Raw genomic sequence first — 19903 nt, forward strand, 5'->3', positions numbered from 1 at the left:
ATTCCCTAAAAATGTGCGGTGATAAAGATACTCTCTCACACACACAGATACACACCTTAAGCCCTTTGACGCCCACCACAGCCACTGGCCTACTTAACTTTCTTTGATCTGGGAAGTAGGAGACAGGAGAAACAGGAGCGTCAGAAAGGGAAGGAGGGAGGCAACAAGGAAGACAATGTGAGAGAGGTGGTAAAGTGGACTGAGGAGGAGGAAAGTGCAATGGGTGAGGCAGAGAAATAGAAATGGAAACAATGTGGAGAGCAGCTGAGGCAGTATCAGGGCCGGCTGGGGGGTTGGCGTGGAGGTATGCATCACCAGAAGAAGGAAAGTTGCCAAAAAGAGGATGAAGGGAAGATGAAAGTCAACAATAACAAAAGGTGGAGAATTTTAGAGAAAGGACAATGATAATAAAGTGATTACCTGTGTTAAATCAGTGAAAATCACAAACGTGTGGCTGTCTGTTGCTAATCTATTTCTATCTGCATACATGTTAAACAGAAATTAGCTGCTTACACTGAGAATCCAGTCAGAACCTCACAGATCTGAAAGAGAAATTCAGGAACTCTCCTACAAATGGTGACGTAGTTGCTAGAGGTGGGAATCACCAGACACCTCGCGATGTGATATTATCACAATACTTCTCACTTCAGGTTTAACATTTGTGATATGGTGACTGAAACATATATTATATAACCAGAATACAAGCAGCTGAGTTAAGTCCCCTCGAGTTCTGCTTATTGATACGCTCATTCAGATTGATGGCAACATGTCGGCAATCTGTCTGCATCTATAATTTAGCAATCATTTGGAAACCTTCGTATCTGTAACACAGAGATTTCCCACGTGGGATCAATAAAGTATCTATCTAGCGATGTAATGTTCCATATATGAATTGATAACCCTGTGTAAAAGCTAACCATCGCAGCTGAAAAATGTGAAAAACACCAGTTTGTCTAATGGCCACTTAGAGGATGTTTCCAAAACTCAGCCTGTCTCCATAGTTCCTAAGTAAAATGCCCATATTAAGATAAAACCATAAATGTATACAACATAAAGTAGTAGCTTTAGCATCATCACTATTTCTCCTGAGTAAACTCAGCCTGCGTTTGTGGTTTTGATGCCTTTTGGAGCATCATAACACGGTTATATGCTCTGTGGTGCAGATGGTCCAAGAAGTCTGTTCTCCGGTTTTGGTGAGTGAAGCTTTAGTATGTCATTTGTATGTTACTTAGCACTAATTAGCAGTCTGTGTCATCCACCCATATATCATTTAATGCACCATGCTAACCTTGCTTGTTAGCATTAGCTGATCACGAAGTCCTCCAACATCTCATGCAGCAACATTTTCCTCTAAAAAATAAATAAATAAATGAAATATGATCGTAGCTTTGATGCTAAAGTCAAATATAGGTCACATTATGGTGGCTACTTCCATCTTTTATATACAGCTAATAAGTAACCACACGTAGAACCTGCTTATGCAAAAAATACAGATAAAAGATGCTGCCATGAAATTAGGAACCATTACATTTATGAGTGAATGAGCTACCGTGAGGAAATTAGAGCATGGAAATCCAAAGCACAGTTTAGATGACAACTTCAAGTTACTGTTTGTGGGCAAAAAGATTAGGAAGTCTTCTCAGGGGACATAATATTTAGTTTGAAAGCAGACGCCACCACCTGGAGTAAGTCGCACATCTTTGTTAAAAGACTGGATGAAACATTTTTAATCGTGTGCGAGAGACGTTTGGTGACAGCAGAGATGCTCTGAGGCTGCAGGAGCGAAGAAGTGAAAGATGACAGCAAATTGGAAAGGAGAAGATGAACTGAAGACCGTCTTCTGTCTTTCTCTGGGGAGGGCAGGAACCCTTGAGCTTTACTTCCCTTTTTTTTTTCTTCTATCACACTGTTTTTACCTTCTTCGTTCCTTCCACCACCCCTTCCCTCTCTCACCCCTGCTGTCTCTCCCTCCCTCCCTCCCTCCCTCGCTCTCTGAGACAACTTCAAAGTGAAGCCCTTTGGCCAATCAGCCAGCTGCAAAGATCTGCACCACTGCTTTCCTTTTCTCTCTCTGCTTGCGTGCGTGTGTAATCTTTCAAGTGTTCGAGCGCGTGTGTCCGAGTTGAACATTTTGAGTTGACCCCACACAGAGCAACACACACGCACACACTCCCACACTAACAGCGATCAAGCTTCAAGCAGAGTGGTTTTCAAGAACCCCTTACACTCGCCTTGGGGGACGGAAGCGCTGTGCACTCGTCGTTGTTGTGTGTGTGTCGAGTGCATCCACAAACTGGCAAGCCTCCCATTGTTCCAGCTGTATCTTCAATGTTTCAGACGTGCTGTGGTATTTCTGCCTTGCACGGGGATCTTCTGCGAGGAGGTATATGGAAATGCAACGTCTCAACAGCACAGTCACTGTTTAATAATTCAGCCTTTAAGTGATTTTAACCGTTAAAATTAAGTGAGAAGTATATAAGTATACGAAAAAAAAGTGGTATCTTTTTCCAAGAGTAAGGCCTCTATAAGAAACAATGTCCCCATTTCAGACATGACCTTTTCTTTTGTGAAAGTCTTCATTAGTAGAGTCTGGCTCTGATCCCAGAGTGAGATAGAGGAATGAGCTAAAAGGAGAACTTTAATGTCCACCTTTACTGGGACACATTCCTAAACTCAATCATTCATCGTTTATTAGAAGGTTTTAAGTTAAATCCGTGTCATCCAACATATCATTTGTCCTCTCATGACAAGACCATCCATGGCACAGAGTGATGAGCACGTGCTTCCTAATACAAACATCAGCGACGTGAAGGAATTTTAAGGCCAGGCGTTCTTTGGACTTGCATATAGATCACCAGTGGCAAGACTTAAACATGTCTTAGTATTTTCATAATGTTTATGCAGCTGGAGTGCATGCATTATACAGTATGCTACTCATGACAGCATGGGGAGTGCAGACTTCTGAGGGAAAACTGTCAGAACATTTTAGATTTTACGAGAAATGGCTCCAAGGTCTCACGACTGTAGTTATTCCCGGGCAGTTTTTTTTTTTTTTTCCCTTTTCTCCACACGATCAAATTAATTTGTACGTCACTTTTCTTGTTTTGCAACCCAATCAGCACTACACTTTAAGACACAAATTCACCACAAATTATGTTGTCCAAGGATAGGGATCATTTCTATCCATCTACATGTTTGCTAATATCCAAATGAATCCTTATTTTTTTTCTATGATGATCCCAATTCTTCCATGTGTTGGTTTCCAGGCATAGAATCACACAGGCTTAGATCTGGTTACCAACTATCTGGGGTTAACTGGTCCCAAAGGACACATCTATATTTCCTGACCGGTTGCCAGTGGTTGCTATGAAATTGATTGCTAAAGCCCCGTTCACATAGGAATAGAGCCCGGTCAGTAACCACCAGGTCCTGCTCGTCGAGTGGTGGCTAAACTGTGAAAAGCATGATGAAAACTGGAAGCAGAGACTTTTTTTGCCTTCAAAATAAAAGTTTTACCTTTTGGAAAATATTGGTAGCAGCAATAAGGCACAGCTTTTACTTTGAGGGTGAGCGTTCAACGTTTCCTGTTTGCTTTGCTGTTTTTCCAAGTTTCATTACAGCTCAGTGGGGTACAGGCAGCTGGTCAGGGAATAAACGTTTCGCTATTGAAACCAATTGTTGCAGATGGTCGCTAAACGCACTCTAGGCTAGTAAATGCATCTCTGGGACATATACTTACCTTCTTATTGGCAATTAACCAAACAGTAATTCGTATTATTTGTCAGATTATTGCAACTTGGATTTGAAGCTGCACAGAAAGGTAACACTCTTCTTGGCACCCACCTTTCGTTGAAAGTGGACACACGCCTAAGAAGAACTTAAGGCTGTGTAAAATCTTACAGTTGTCATGAAAAAGGGGAAATTGACTGTAGCTTTCTTACTTTCTTACTTTTATTTTTTGTACCTGGCTTTAAAACTGCTTTTTAATGCTGCAAAGCAGTTTAACATGGGAGTCTGTGGGGATTAACTCAGCAGGGACCCTCATAATTCAGCAGACCATCTGCACATATTTTAAAAGTATCCAGAACAGAGTGAGGAGCGGTGAGGGGGCGGGCAGACTGTCAGGTTAAGCGCTCCTGTGTGAGGTTTCCATCGAGGCCTAGCGTGGACCTTGACCTGCTGAACCTACTCGTAGATTTCAAGACTCGATGAACGTTCGAAATCTGAAACTAGATCCTGGTTCAAGACCCAGACACATATTTTTCTTTATCTCATCCCTGACTGAGAGTTTTTCTCACAGATTAGCTGCCACTCTGAACTGTATTTAAAGACTTACCTGACTGAGGTGCAGGTGAGAATTCCCACGTCTTGCGCAGTCTATTAAGACATTAGCCGGTCTTTAACCTGCCAGCTCCCTATTACAAAGTCAGTGTGATGCCAGATTGGTCCGATTTGCAAATCGTGCTGTGTGTGGTGCATCATTCATGCTCCAACTGCTTCAGAAAAACACCGTCTCCACTTCGACACAGTTTCTGAAGCAGACTACATTCTGCTCCATGTGAGAGAGATCCTGATCTACAGCTCCAAAAGGTTTCACATGTAAAAAATGGCTTTTCACTCCTTCCTTCCACTTAGACGCATAGCATGCAAAAGCAGAAATTACTTGTTAGTAAACTAATTTTAAACATAACCCGAAAGAGCCTCAAGCGTTTTCCTTTTTTCTAACGAAACGGCCCAAAGCCAACCTGAAAACTTCATTGGGTTGCAGAATATAAAGCCATTAAGGTGTCAACACTGAAGGCACACTTGAAATTGTAGCTATAAATCTTTATAGTTGAGGGCTTTGTTAGCCTTGCAGCAGCGGTTCCCTTTTACAAATTTATAGCGGGTGCCGAGCTCTGGTTTTGAGCTACCATCTGCTTTAGCTACAGTGCTGCTGTTGATTTCAGCATATCAGAGAACCCGCAGACTGTGACTTTAAAGCAGTATTTATCATCTGAGGGCTGAACTATATTTTCTCCCCGCAAGCTCACATCTACTGTCTTTCCTCAGGGACCCGAATGCCGAATTATCGTATATGTAGGTTTAAAAGCAAGCCTGTGTTTGAACGAGCCCTTTTGATCTCAGCAGAGTTTCTCTGATGTTTGTTGTCTGTGTCAAATGTCTCTTGAATAAAGCTCATTTGAACCGATGTGCTGGCGTTTGCAGGCCCATCCTTCTCCATCGCCATCAAGTCGGACGATAGCAGCGTTTATCCGTGGGAAACGGCAAAGATGGAGTGCTCGCTCAGCGTCTCCGGATCCTCGCCAAAGACTGGTACAGTGCGCGCGCACACACACACACACACACACACACACACACACACACACACACACACACACACACACACACACACACAGCATATATGGAGGTACTGTATGTGAGGTTTTCTCACGTGCACTCATAAATCACGATCTGCAACTGTTGCAAGCTCTTTTCATCTTTTTCCACGCATGCATCGAGACACTGCTGCAGCTCCCACATGTGCAAATTCATACAAACGTTTCCTTTGCCTTCTTCACCTGTCAACCTGTCAGCAGCAGCCTTAATAAGAATGATGTGATGATTAAGAGTTCTGCATTCTTTCTCTTTCCTTTGTGGTTTTATATTCGGGGCTTGGTTACTTGGTGCACTGTACTAACATTTCTATCCAGGCTGCTTTCACTCATATAGACTTTGAGGTCCGTACTGTTAGGTTTCAGTTTCTTCTGATATGAGAAACCACAGGTTAAAAAGGGGGAAACGGTAAACAATATTGTGTCACATCAGAACGCCAGAATGAAGGGTTTGCTTTCAGTTAGGTGGTCTAACCAGTGCTGTGACTCAAAGCAGCAACCTTGCCAAGTTTGTTGAATTTGCAAAGAACAGCCCAGCCTTCCTACCATCAGGTCAAAATCTGTAATCCTGTGACACAGACTGTCATTGAGTTCATGCATACAAATTCAATTATTGGTGGGCAGGTTAATTATTTAATCAGCAGAACATGAATCAATAACAGCTTCAACACACTGTTATGTTCTCTTCTTCCAGTCTCTTCAAGTGTGAGGACTTTCCACCCACTGTGGCAGCTGCACCTTATCTTAAATTGGCTGTGGTTAATTAAATTGCCATACACAAAGCATACACTGTATATAAAAGATGGACACGATGGCCTGAAACGTAAGGCCTAGATTATACTCCATTGCTCCATGACACAGAGAAGGAGTAAGTCTGTTATACTTCTTTGAGGTCAACTTTGAGTCTCCCTGGTGTGCGCTCATAGAAAATCCACACGGTCACAGACAAACAGTCACACGGACATCCGCAAGAACCCTCGGGCTTATTGTCCGATGATGGAATTTCCATGATTGGGTCCTTAGTGGACCCTAGTGCACCCTAGTGCACACTAACAGACTCGCAGAAAGTGTAATCCCGACTTAAAGAGGACACCTTTACTACTGCTTTTGCCCAGCAGGGTGCGCTACCACTGGTTGAAAAATGCTGCCCAATTATAAATATAATATAATAATATACAAATATTCCACATGATGCACTTGGTGTGTGTGTGTGTGTGTGTGTGTGTGTGTGTGTGTGTGTGTGTGTGTGTGTGTGTGTGTGTGTGTGTGTGTGTGTGTGTGTGTGTGTGTGTGTGTGTGTGTGTGTGTGTGTGAGAGAGAGAGAGAGAGAGAGAACCGGTAAAATTATTCCTGGGATGATAAAACTCTGAGCCACTGACACAGTGCTGGTAGTCTTATTATTAATCCAGTAATCAGTGAGCTTAATTATTAGACTCGACGCCATCATAACGTCTGTTTTTCCGCAGAATGTTGATGTGCAGCTCCTTTAAAGGCTTACAGACACACACTAACTCATACACTACTGCACTTGAGCACACGCACACAAAGACACCTGCACGTGAACATCAGATCTACCTCATCCAGGAAGTGCTGTCAGAAGTCTTGTTTTTTTTCTGTCTTTTTTTGGCCTCCTGCTCATGTAAGAAAACCTTCCAAGAAAACAGCTTAAAGGCTATTTTATGCCTTAGTTTGCTCGTGTGTATACTTCATTTCATTGGCAGCCTGTCCAGGGTGTACCCTGCCGCTCACCCTGTGACATCTGGGATGGGCTCCAGCCCCCCAGCGACTCTGAAAATGATAAGCGGATGAAAATGGATGGATGGGTGGATTAGTGCATTATTTATTTATTCATTTTTGCATTTAGAAAAGTGTTTTCTTTAAATCTGATTATTGTGTGGCCTGTAAATACACCAAACCCTTTAGTTATTTTGAAACGCTGTTTGCAGACTATTAAAATTTCTAAGAATATACATTTGATAGCTGCAGAGTAGACTGAACATACTATTAATTTATACATGTTTTAGTCGCATGTTTTAAGCTGTAAACTGGTCGTATGAGTATATGCAATAGAAGTTAAATAGAATTTATTATTTCCATTACTGTACATGTACAATGTTCTGTGACACTGGAAAGTCCCCATAGCACACCAATGGATGCCTCCTGTGGGAACCATCTGTAGTATAACACACTACTTCTTTCTTCTCTCGGTCCATCTATATCTCCGTCTGCCTCGCCCCCCCCCCCCCCCCCCTCCTCCGTCTCTCTTTCTCCATCACTCTAAACATCCATTCATCTTACGCCCTCCTCTTCCTCTTCACTCTGTATTCTTTAACTTGAACACATCACACGACGGTGCGCATAACTCACCACCTCGCTCGGCCCAGCTGTCACTGTTTCCCTCCGATTTCTCTTTGCGTCCTTCCTGCCCCGTCCAACATGCGTTTTCTATATTATATCCACATAGTGAGCTGATAAAGCACAGATGGATAGTTAATGCTGCGTTTTAACAAGCAGAGCTAACAAACAGAGATGAATACAATTTCTTTTCTTTTTTTTAATCCAGTTTTTACAGCCAAACATGATTATTTTTGCGCCTGTGTCCTTGTAGGTGTGCATATGTGTAAGCATTAACACAGATGTGTAGAGCTGCAGGGATTGTGGGGGGTTTGCACCAGGGAGCGGAGCCTTCCTCTCCATGACAGCTGATAAAGATGCTACACGTGGATATTGATGTGTTCATTGTAGGAGGAGAGAGAGTCAGGAAAAGCATGTTGTGCACATAAAATGGTTTATGTTCTGCTGTTGGCCGTTAGCCTTCCTCAGACAGGCAGTTTTAACGTTTAAGAATAAATACTGTATGTGGCCATCAAGTCAAGAAGTCTCTTTCCGTTAAAGCAAGTCACCTGGATTCACTAAGGAGTCAGCTGGTGACGACATTTCAACCGTTTCAAACTAACATACGCCTAATTAGCTAGCTAATAGCTTCAGTTAGCAAAAATCTGTCATTTCACAGAGTAAAAATAGTTCAGTTTTTTTACTTTTATCATGAGTATCTCAGTAGAGTAAGAGGCAGAAGTTTCAGAGATAAAAAAAAACTGTCTCTAAGCTCGTTTTCTTTTCTTTTTTTCTGCCATCACGATGGCGCACGTTTCCTGATTTGTGCTTCCTGTGGCCGGGGTTTAAGTTAAACTGTAACTAACGGGCTCAGTGCTAATTGCAAATCATTTGTCACTTCAGCATGTGTGTGCTGTGCAACGCTACGGCAGTAGGAACCGGCTGAATTACTTGGGCATTTCTGTATCGGTGATCATGCTCTCAGCGCAACATCTGGTTCCACTTTGTGCATGAATGAAGGCGCTTTGAGTCACACTTTGCTCTGCAAGTAACATTTGGTCTGAAAATCGCTCTCATTCAGCACCTGATCAGCTTTCATTTGTTCCCTCTTTTATTTATTTCTGTTTTCTGACGATCGCAGTGGGTTTGTGAAACAGCTGGCAGGTTGTAGCAGATGTGACTCAAACAGGAGTGAAGGGGGGAGTGCGTTTTACGGCTGCGGATTAACGTAGCACAGCTGGAGCGGTTCTTTATCATATATGAAATACATGTTTATTAATGAACTAACAGGTTATATACATCCAGGGGAAGTATACACCCACCAGTCACTTTATTTAGTACACTTTGTCATGAAGAATTAAGCTAGCTACCTTCACAACTGTCTTAATTCTTCATGGCACAGATTCAAGAAGGTGACGGAGGTTTGGTCCATATTCACGATGTGAATTTCCTGTTTCACCACATCCCAAAGGTGCTCTATTTGATTTAGATTTGGTGACTGTGGAGGCCATCTGAGTACAGTGGAGTTATTGTCACACCCACGAAACCCGTTTTGGGACATCACACATTATCCGGCTGGAATCATGATTTCATGTTGTGTATACAATTCTGACCTTAACATCTAGTTGAGTTTAGAGCTCATCAGACCAGGCAGCGCTTTTCCAGTTTTCCAATCTCCAATTTTGCCCATCTGCTTACAGGTTTGACACGCTGTCCATTCAGAGATGCTCTTCTGCACAATTTGTCAATAACAAATGTATATTTGAGACAGCTTGGCCATGCTGGTTGGATTTGTTTTCCTCTCAGACTAGTTTCTGTGAAGGTTAGAGAGAGTTGGACAGATTTAAATGCACAGACAAAACACCGAGCTGTATCAGTTCATGTTTGATCTTTGAACGCTTGCTATAAATAGGCATTTTTCTGGGTAATAACACGTGCAGTTATATCATTGTACGTATCGCTGCGGATGATCATGTGACCAGAGTTCTTCTGTGATCTAGCTAACCACAAACACTGTTTATATTTAGGGGTTAAACGACTGTGACAGGCAGGTGTGTTTAAGTCTGCGAAAGTGGTCGAAAGCGGGACAAGTATCCATAACAAACAGATTACACACAAGTTAAAGGACCAATTAGGAAACTGGAATCGAGTGACATGCAGCAGCAAAGGTGTGGCGTGTAGGTTTCCCCAGTTTGGACAACCGCCAAATCTCAGCTTATGCAGGTGTCCTTACATCAAACACACAAAGCTTTTTCTTGGGTGCGACAGCAAGTTGTATAATAACAGCTCGTGTTTGTGTGTGTTCTAATACAAGTGATTTGTTACTGCCTTGACTCTGAAGCTTATTGTTGTGACACAAGAAGGAAACTAAGAAATTACTGAAGAGGTTGAGCAACAGTCTGTGTGTGCGTGCGTGTTAGAGAGAACAGTACATTCCTTAGAGATGGCCAAAAACGGCTCTCCTGTCGGAGCTTGCTTTAACAGCGGGCATGGTGAAACACAATTGCGTACATAACATCCCGCATTGTTCCTCACTGCTTAGTCATTCAGTGCTCCTATTCACTGTTACGCTGACTCAGCCCATTATTAGTGAAACTACTGACTCCATACGTGTAAGTGCGTTGCTACGTCAACATTTATGGAGCGACGTTACATGAGTCAAAGGAACCTGTATCATGTCGCTCTGTCGTCTAAGATATTTTAATATTTTTTACAAATGAGCAGGATTGAAATCGGTTATCATGTCATCCACAGTAGACTGTAATTGTGCTACTAATTAATAGTAGATTTTATCCCAATTGGAAGCTTAGGGTAAGAATTGCTAGCCAAGGAGACCCTTGTGTTCAAACAGGATAACTTCCCAATTGCAGATTGTTGATCTTTGGTGCATGACGAATTCTGATCAGTAAAATGGTAAATGGCCTGTAGTTGTATAGCACTTTTCTAGTCCCTAAGGACCCCAAAGCACTTTACACAACCTGTCATCCACCCATTCACACACACATTCACACACTGGTGATGGCAGCTACATTGTAGCCACAGCCACCCTGGGACGCACTGACAGAGGCGAGGCTGCCGGACACTGGCGCCACCGGGCCCTCTGACCACCAGCAGTAGGCAACGGGTGAAGTGTCTTGCCCAGGGACACAACGACCGAGACTGTCCAAGCCGGGCCTCAAACTGGCAACCTTCCGATTACAAGATGAACTCCCAACTCTTGCGCCACGATCGCCCCAAGTAGGAATTCTGTTTATGAGTCAAAATTATTGCGTAATGAATAATCACTTCCTATGAGGTGTACTGGATGCCCTGTTAGACGCATGGATAACTGTATTCAGGTGGCAAAAGAAAGAAATGCATCTGTCACGATCCCATTAAAGGTGATTCTTTAACCTGCTCCTCATTCACAAGCCCTTCTCTTCTACCATCATCAAAGCATCTATGACAGGGGTGTCCACCTCCAGGCCTCGAGGGCCGGTGTCCTGCAGGTTTTAGATCTCACCCTGGGTCAGCACACCTGAATCAAATGATTAGTTCATTACCAGGCCTCTGGAGAACTTCAGGACATGTTGAGGAGCTAATTTAGTCATTTGAATCAGCTGTGATGGATCAAGGACACATCTAAAACCTGCAGGCCCTCGAGGCCTGGAGTTGGACACCCCTGATCTATGAGAAGATGCCTTCTAATCATAATGATGGACATGCTGTAATTCCTGTTTCCTGCACCATGTGGTACATTTTCAACCATCTTGCCACATGACTCAAACATGGAGTCTGTCTGGTTTATATCATTCTCTTACAGTTTGATGAACTGCTGTAAAATGCTTACTCAAACATCCTTTAATGTCAAAGGTATTTAAATTGTTCTTAAACCCAAACCTACAAAAATGTATTTGCGCTTCATCTTTAGCGCTAATGTGCATGTTAGCATTTATTAGTGGCCAACCGATATATGATATCAATATTTGGGGATTTAAATATTTGATAGAGACACAGGAAGCCACAGGTTTCTGTAACATTTGCTACGTGTAGTTATTTGGGAGTTCGTGTTAAGATAATCTCGCTGTGTGGTTTAAAAAATAATTTTGGTTTGCTCACAAGCTTAAAAACAACAGTTACCAGCAGAAAAGTTGCAGAGTGCCCTCTGATGGACAAACTATGCAATATCAACACTAATAACAGGGTTAAAGCGTTAAAAGTGTTAAAGCTCCAGTCTCTTCTTTACATTTTTATTTTCATTTATCAGCCATTAGCAAATGGCCAGCATCGGTCAATGGTTGGTTCTAGCATTTAGCTCAAAGCATCATGAATACATAATAAGTCCTAAGTTGAACTTGTGTGCATGCAGTGAAAGTGGCAGCTTTTAGTTGGTTTTTAACTTGTGCGTGTTTGATTAGTTTTTAGCAGTACCACACACCGATACCTCCACACAGCCGCTGGAGTTGTAGGTAATTATTTTTCAGAAATCTGATGGTGCGTGGGATAACTTCAGACACGATTATTGGCGTTCAAATCGCATTTCAATTACCGTCACCGCTTTCATCACCTTCTGCATGGGGAGTTTCACGACCCCGGTGATGACGGGAGAATTAATTGTGGACAAATATGTCAGGTTTACAGGATGTTATTCCATAATGATCGGATGCTCTCTTCCACCCCGCGCTGAGATTACTTTGATCCTTTGTTCTTTTAGAGTTAAATTTAGACCTAATTTACTAATCAAGCAAGAGTACCACCCTCCATGGCATACAGTAATTGGACAGTGTAATCATTTGTAAATTAAAGTTTATGGAAGATTTTTCTTACCCTAACTCAAAGATTGATGTGTGTGTTTGTCTCGCTGTCTTTGACCCTGTGTTGTTTTGCTTTTCATTAACTCGACGTGCTGCGTGCGGACATGCAGCCTTCATTACCCGAGGAATGAATGGCATGTTGTTGCACTCGTGGAAGTCTGCACTTGTCAGATGTTGCATGCTAGATGTCAGTGGAGGGGAGATGACATCACCATTAGAGATAGTTTTCTTTGTGTTTTGAAGCAGTGCCTCTAAAAATGTGACACTTTTCACAAGATACCACTGTTTTTAACAGCCTGAAATTCTATTGTTTAAGTAACAGCATATCACTCTGTACCTGCTGGGGAAGGCATAAAGCTTTATTCCTCAGTGATTCACTAGTACAGACACACACTGTTCTTTCCCCTTCCAAATGAGGCATCAGGCATGCAAGCAAAAAGAAAGCTAGATGGCTACAATTAGCAAATGCCAACCAAGATGGTTGTTAAAGGTACTAAACTTAACCAGTGAGCTTGGGAAAATAAATTTGCATTTGAAACAGCTTTCCTCTAAGTAGTTTGTATCACTGCTGTTTACTGTAGTGTGTCTCATAGAAGTGCACAAAGATATTTATAGTAAAAAGTAAACATTGCATTATTCCAAGAAGGTTTTGGTGAAAATTCTTGGGTAATTCTGAGGAAAAACAAATGATATTGAATCCTGTTGGCACAGCGATCATGCCTACATTTGTCTGCCAGCAATCCCTCCAGGTCCACAGTTTGTTTTTTTTGTTTTTTTGTTTTTTTTAGAGAACGAGGGCCTAAAAACACGGTTTGGAATAAAACCACGGTACTGGCAGTCTTTTCCTGATTATCTGATTGTGTTTAGTTCTTTTATTTATGTTTGTTCCTTTAAATGAACTCCTCTAGCATATACCATATAGCAGGTTTACCAAGCTAATAACTGGCTTGTATAATTTACTAGAAGAAGACCCAGCCAAAACATTTTATAGAAAGTACGGACCGTAGGTCAATCAATTAATCAATATAGGTGGTATTTACCGTAGCCAGCAGCTGATTATTTGTGTATGTATTTATGTAGTTTGGCCGATACAGGTGTTGGTGCTTACTTCAACTTAATATACACTGTATGGGAAAAAGCATTGGGTCACACCTCTAAATCTTTGCATGCAGGTCCCAGTACCACAGATGTATAAAGTCAAGCATCTAGCCGTGCAGTCTGCCTTTCCAAACATTTGTGAAGCAATGCATTGTTCTAAACAGCTCACTGAATTCAAGCATGATGCTATAATAGGGCTTCACCATTGCATTTAGTTTGTGAGATTTGTGGAATATCTGGGAGGGAACAAAGTAGAAGAATTTAGGAGCCACAGCAACGGCCACAAAGTCGCTCCAAACCTCCTCCCTTTGCAAAAGTGTCTCCTGGCCAGAGAAAGACAGGATTGGAGTTTATATGATGTAGAAATGATTGTATGGACAAATCCGCATAGAAGTATCGCCCAGCTCTGCAGTTTGGAGACAAGAACCTCTGACAAACTGAGTACTGCACACCTGCAAATCACCAACCCACAGACAGACACATGATGGACAAATGACTGCCTGCTGATGAAGGGTTCCAAAGGTTTTGTCGACTGAGTGCCAATTTAGGGTGCCAGCGTATGAGTGAGCGCCGCACATGAGCAACACAGAAATGCATCTAGTGTTTCCAGCGTGTCTCTGTGTAGGACGGTGGTTTATGTTAGAATTGAGTTTTTTAGTTTTTGACAGTTTTTTAAATCATTAGTCGGGTGGCGTTTACATTTCTTGACACCAGCTATACTTGTCAGTGCTGCCGTGATGGGAACAAGAGATGAAATTAAGCACAAATATTCACTTAACCATGCTCTGCAGCGCTGTGCACTGGAAGCTCGTGCCACATTACTGCTGAGGAGGTGGTGGCAACCAAAATGGCGCTAAAAGGAGATGTGACGTTGGCCTTAATTTGGTTAGACTGCTCATGTGGCCTTTCTCATGAGATACAAAATACTGATTGATATAGTTTAAACAAATTAACCCAGTTCGTGTGTGTATAGTAGAACACGATAACTAACTAAAAAATGCGCACTGCAAGTTTGAAGTTTTATTTTAAAATCAGGTTGGGCGATAGATACACAACGATACTCTCTTTCGCTCCTCTCCTCATTTCCTCTTCAGTCTCTCCTCTCTTCTCTCCACTCTCACCAAATAACCCAGCTGTCTTCGCAGGGCCGACAGGCAGCCGTTAATTAGCCAATCTCACGCTCCGTTAGCCGGCCGGGGACACAGAACGAGGTAGAGAAAGAATAGACCCAGAGCTGGAGAGAGATGGGAAGAGATGGCGGGAGTGAATGGTTGAGGGTGGGGGGGTTGTGGTGGGGAGCTAAACAGATTGTTAAAGTGAGTGAGAGTGGAAGAGAGTGAATAGAGGAGGCAGTAAATGGAGGGAGAGTCGTTGGAGAACACCATGCAAAGTTTCCTAAAGAGAGAGATGAGGACGAGAGGAAGGCAGGGAATTAAAAGTGGCGAGAGAAAGAGTTCAGTAGAAAGAGGGATGAAGAGCGGATAGACGGGGAAGTGTAGGAAGTGGTGATCTGACAGAAAGACCAAATGATTCTCCATTTAATGTTTCTGGTGAACTAATAATTTTTACTACTAAAAACAAAAAACCCAAAGAAAACACAGCCAACACACAGTCCATTCAACAACTGTTAGTTGAGGTTAGTTGTAGTTTATATGTATAGTTATTAGACACCCTCAGTTTGAGGATGACAGATTTGCCCATTAAGTCCATCTTTGTGTGCGCTTGGACAAAGAGTCCAGCCCCACCCACCCACCCCACAATCAACAGGACACCAGGTTTAGCTTGTCAGCTCTACCTGTCCCGGTTTCAAACTGTACAGACGCACTACAGATGCCTGAGATTCATAGGTCTGTATTTTTTTTTTCCTCCTCTTTTTGAATTTTTATCCTCGGCCCAGTGGCCTGAGGCATTACTTGGGTTGTCCGGTACACGGTATATGAGAAACATTGTGAGGGGATTTGTTGACATTCACAGTCAAGGACAAAGTGATTAGATTTTGCTATTCAAGGTCATGGTGAGCCAACGTAGAGCAGATTAGTTGAGTTTTAAGCTTATCGAGGCAAAATTTCACACATTTCTAATTATAAAAGCACAAAATCATAGCGGGATGGCATTTTATATCCGATGGACAAAGGTGTAAACTACAACTTTTTTTTTTTTTTTTTTTTTTTAATTATTAACTCATATTTACTATATCCACATCATGATGATATGGAAGCCCGTTTCCGCCACAAAAAGAAAAAAAAAAGGATCCATAACTCGAAATTTCGAGTTATTTTCTCGAAATGCTTTTGAGTGCACGTTCTGCGCCTTATGCTTCTGGGTAACAAGAAAGTGACCTCATTCACGTAGTTTACTGATTGGCAGAGCTAACTCCAAATTTTGAGTTAATAAGTCGAAATTTCAAGAAAATAACTTGAAATTTCAAGTTATGGATACTTGTTTTTGTTTGTTTTTTAGTGGCGGAAACGGGCTTCCATATGATGATACCTTTATTTGACCTTTTTTTTAAAGCAAAAAACAGAATTACAGAGTCCTGAATCCTACAAGTTGTTTTTGACTCAGGTGTTAGTCAGTTCCTCATTTCCTGTTGTGCTCAGTCTGAGGTAGAGCAAGTCTAATTTCTTGTCTAATAAACCAAACCTCATCTGGAAAAAGTCAGATGAGTGGCCCACCTGGTTGTGCTGTTCTTGTGGTTCTTGCACAGCTTCCTCTGCACACAGTGCAGGTAAAGCTTGTTATGCTTGTCGGTCCCCTTCTGCAGGGCTTTTGGACGTCGTTTAGGAAGTACAGCAGGTCATAATAATGGCTCTTAATCCACATGCATATTAAACAAAAGTCAAGCAAATGACTCATGAATCATGTTTAAATTGCCTTGTAATAAAAATTTTAGTGCAGCTTGTTTCAACAATTAAAGTACATAAAACTTGAGAAAAATTCAGCAATCATTTGACTTTAAAAAAAAAAATACATTTCTGTGTCCCCTAGATGACTGCTAAAAGTCAGAACTACCTGTTTCAGGTTTTCAGCTCAAATGAAAGATGACTGACTGAAAACATCAAATGCGGTGCCGTTCTGCCTTTTTTTACTTTATTGAAAAAGTAGAGCAAATGGTTGCCAATCAAAAAGCGGGAAACCGAGCGCTAGAAGAGGAAAAGGGAAGGGACGGGTTTGACAGTCGAACACAAATTGAAAATGTTGCACAGAGTTGCACTGTGCCATAATTTTCACTCCATTACGTCCCACAGTTAAACCGGAGTAGGAACAGAGATGCAGCTTTGAAGAAATCCTTGGAAACAGCAGATCACAGTGTCATCAGACTGCTAAGGCAGCAGTTTTCAAGCAGAAGCGTCGCACATGCAAAGATAAAACATCGTGACCGCACGCAGGGGGATTCTTCTGTTTGGGCTTACACTGCGTGCCAGTCAACAAGAGAGAGTGTCAAAATGTTTCCGACTATAGAAGGCAGTGTTTCGTGGATGCCAATGTGTGATGTGATTGCATCATTAGTCAGGTTGATTGCTTGCAGAAATCTATGGGGCAGTCTTGTGAAACAGTTAACTCTTAAAAATTCTATTCGCTTTCTGGTAAAACACATGTCTGCAGAAAATATTTAGCAGCTCTGCTGAGACCAAAGATGCAGGTGGAAGTGAATATTCATTTCAGTGGTTTAATGAAACGTGCAATCTTACATGGAGATACAGTATTTAAGGTGCTAACGAAAGTGAAAGTCAATATTTCGTGTGACCACCTTTATTCTTCAGCACAGGCTGAACCCTCTTAGGCATCTTTCTCATTATTTCTTTAAGCAGTCTTCAGGAATAGTTCTCCAGGCTTCTTGAAGGACATCCAAAGCTCTTCTTTGGATGTTTCGGCCTTTTGTTCTGTTCTGTCGACATGATCCCACTATGCTTCAATAATGTGGAGGTCCAGCCTCTGGGGAGGCCAGTCCATGACTGATGGTGTTTCCACTGGTATCATTGTCATGCTGGAAAATGAAGCTGTTGTCAGTCTTGTTCTTTCCATATGCTACTGTATGGTGGATCAAATATGTTTTCTGCTTTCATAATTCCATCAGTTTTGACGTCTCCAACACCACTGGTTGAAATCTAGCCTAAACCATAACAGAGCCTCCACCGTGTAGACACTCACTCTTGTACCTTCACATTTATTTGCTTTGTGTAGGTAGACACTTTACTGGTTTATCCCTTCAGTGCCTTTTTAATGCTTGAATGATTGATAGGTCTGTACGAACTGGCTTAAGAAAAAAAGCATTTCTGTTAAACTGGTCAGGTGCAAGGACTGGACTGAAAATGAGGGGAAAATGCAGTCGTGTCCAAAAAAATGTTAAAACATTCAGAAAGTCAGGAGAACTAGTGTTCAAGAGCAATTTTAAAAAAAGACCATGCCTGGCTCCTTGAAGCAAATAAAAGGAAATGACGGATGGCTTTTGCATAGTGCTGTAAATTCATGGAAGTCTGGATAAATGTAGGTTTCCCAGCTTATCTATCTGTTGTAGTGTAAACATCTAAAAGCAATAACAGACCTAAAAATATATTTCCTATGAAGTCCATATCAGTGTGGTCATTCGTTTTAAGGCAGCTGTATGTCAGTGTGTCAGATAAGAAGTACAATTTGCCTTCATTTACTGGTGTTCTTATTAAACATGCAGCGAGTAACGAGGGAAACTTAGCCTCCCGGTGGCTTTGTTTCTGTGAAGCTAAATGGTGTTTTTATAGTGTTTAGTATTCCACTCTACCAGTGCTGTCCTGCTTTATGGAGCAGAGAGCGCACACACAGTTTCATTAGATGCACTGGTGGTAATCGTCAGTCTTTTGTGTTCGTGTGTGTGTGTTTTGGGCAGTTTACGCCTTGGACTCTTCTCAAGGGATTAACCCAGAGAAATCCAATCAGACTGTTTTCATTTCCACCGACAGCCATTTTAGTTTTATTAGCTCAGACAGGAGCCAGATATTCTATTAGAGATCCACTGTAATTTAGTTTCTGCCATCCTATCACCAGAGAAGAAGACTCTTTTTTGCTTAATGAAGCTGCTGCAGCACCAAAACTCAGGCTGGGATTTGGATACCATTTTTATCACACACTTCCTGATACACCAGGATATCAGTGGCGTTGCTTCCACTCTATCAGATGTGATTTTCCCCATACCAGTCACTGCATACCAAAGCTGCCTAATGTGTAGCCATGTCAGCTTCACGTGACAACAAGAATGCATGAAATCAGATTATTAAGCAGCCTAAACATGCAAAGAGGGACCAGTAGTGGTGTTGGTCTAATCATTTGTTATTAATCGATAGATTCCTTTTTAAACCTCGATCTGTCACCTCACAGGCCTGAGAGATTAAAGTGCATGGATTTATAGCTTAGACCCGAGCAAAGTTAACCCGCTTCAAATTTAATAAGTGAAATTCAGAGATGGCTTATTTTTACCCCCTTAAGGTTGTTGACACACTGCTTTAGGGAACAATATTCGTCAAAATAACTCAGTGCTACAATTAAATGATCACTTGAGTTTGATTTGTTTTCTTTCTTCTCATAGTTGACATGAGTTTCCATTTTTATGCACTGCACTCAAATGACGAGGGGGCTGGAGTCCAAGTCTCGCCACCGAGACCTCATTTAAACAGGCCAAGAAAACGATCAATGATCGCCATTGCATCCTCTGGTCGTTGTGGAAAAATGTGTACTCCCCAACCAGCTGACAGGTAGTAGCTGGAGGTTGCTAGCTGTCAGTCACAAAGTGGGTATTGCATTTAAAACCTACTTGTGAGTACTTTGGTTACTAGCAGGTTGCCACTGCTTCCCATAGTTTGCATGGAAAATACCTACTTGCTTGCAAACACTTGCATCTACTCGCCTAGCAGTAATTTGCCTTAGCAATAAGCAACATGTTAGAAAAGACTCACATGTTTCCATCTGTGGTTCACATCTTCAATGCAAACTACGAACAACTGCAGCAGCCTGCTGCGATAATAGATCATGGTTTGGGTTCAAATATACCCTTTTACAGTCCATGGCTTTAACTCATGTTTTACTTGCGCTTATTCACCCGGTCACCCAGATGTCCATTTGTTTTGTTTTTTTTCCTTTTGAGGTAGGACAGTGTCCTCAAACCAGATGGCAATGGTATCAGACAGTTTGTTTCTAATCCCTTTGCAATTCTTAAGATGACGCAGAGACACCACAGAGCTTTGCTGCCAGCTTCACAGGAAGCCCAGTAAAGGGTTAAGAGTTCAGTACGCCTGAAATAAGCCAGATCGTCTGACCACGTCTGAAAGCAGA

The 19903-nt window shown here is 41.9% G+C and overlaps 1 protein-coding gene across 1 annotated transcript in view; it reads left to right on the forward strand.

The window, feature by feature from the left end:
• Positions 1–19903, forward strand: part of ptgfrnb (prostaglandin F2 receptor inhibitor b) — a 74960-nt gene that overhangs the window by 41448 nt on the left and 13609 nt on the right. The window contains exon 11 of the mRNA XM_085397863.1: positions 5209–5316. Within this exon, the coding sequence (XP_085253989.1) occupies positions 5209–5316 (108 nt within the window). The remainder of the gene's footprint in view (positions 1–5208; positions 5317–19903) is intronic.

This window comes from Rhamphochromis longiceps, linkage group LG23 (assembly GCF_057381845.1).
Source record: "Rhamphochromis longiceps isolate RC_006_pf linkage group LG23, R_longiceps_female_GT1.1, whole genome shotgun sequence".
NCBI lineage: Eukaryota > Metazoa > Chordata > Actinopteri > Cichliformes > Cichlidae > Rhamphochromis > Rhamphochromis longiceps.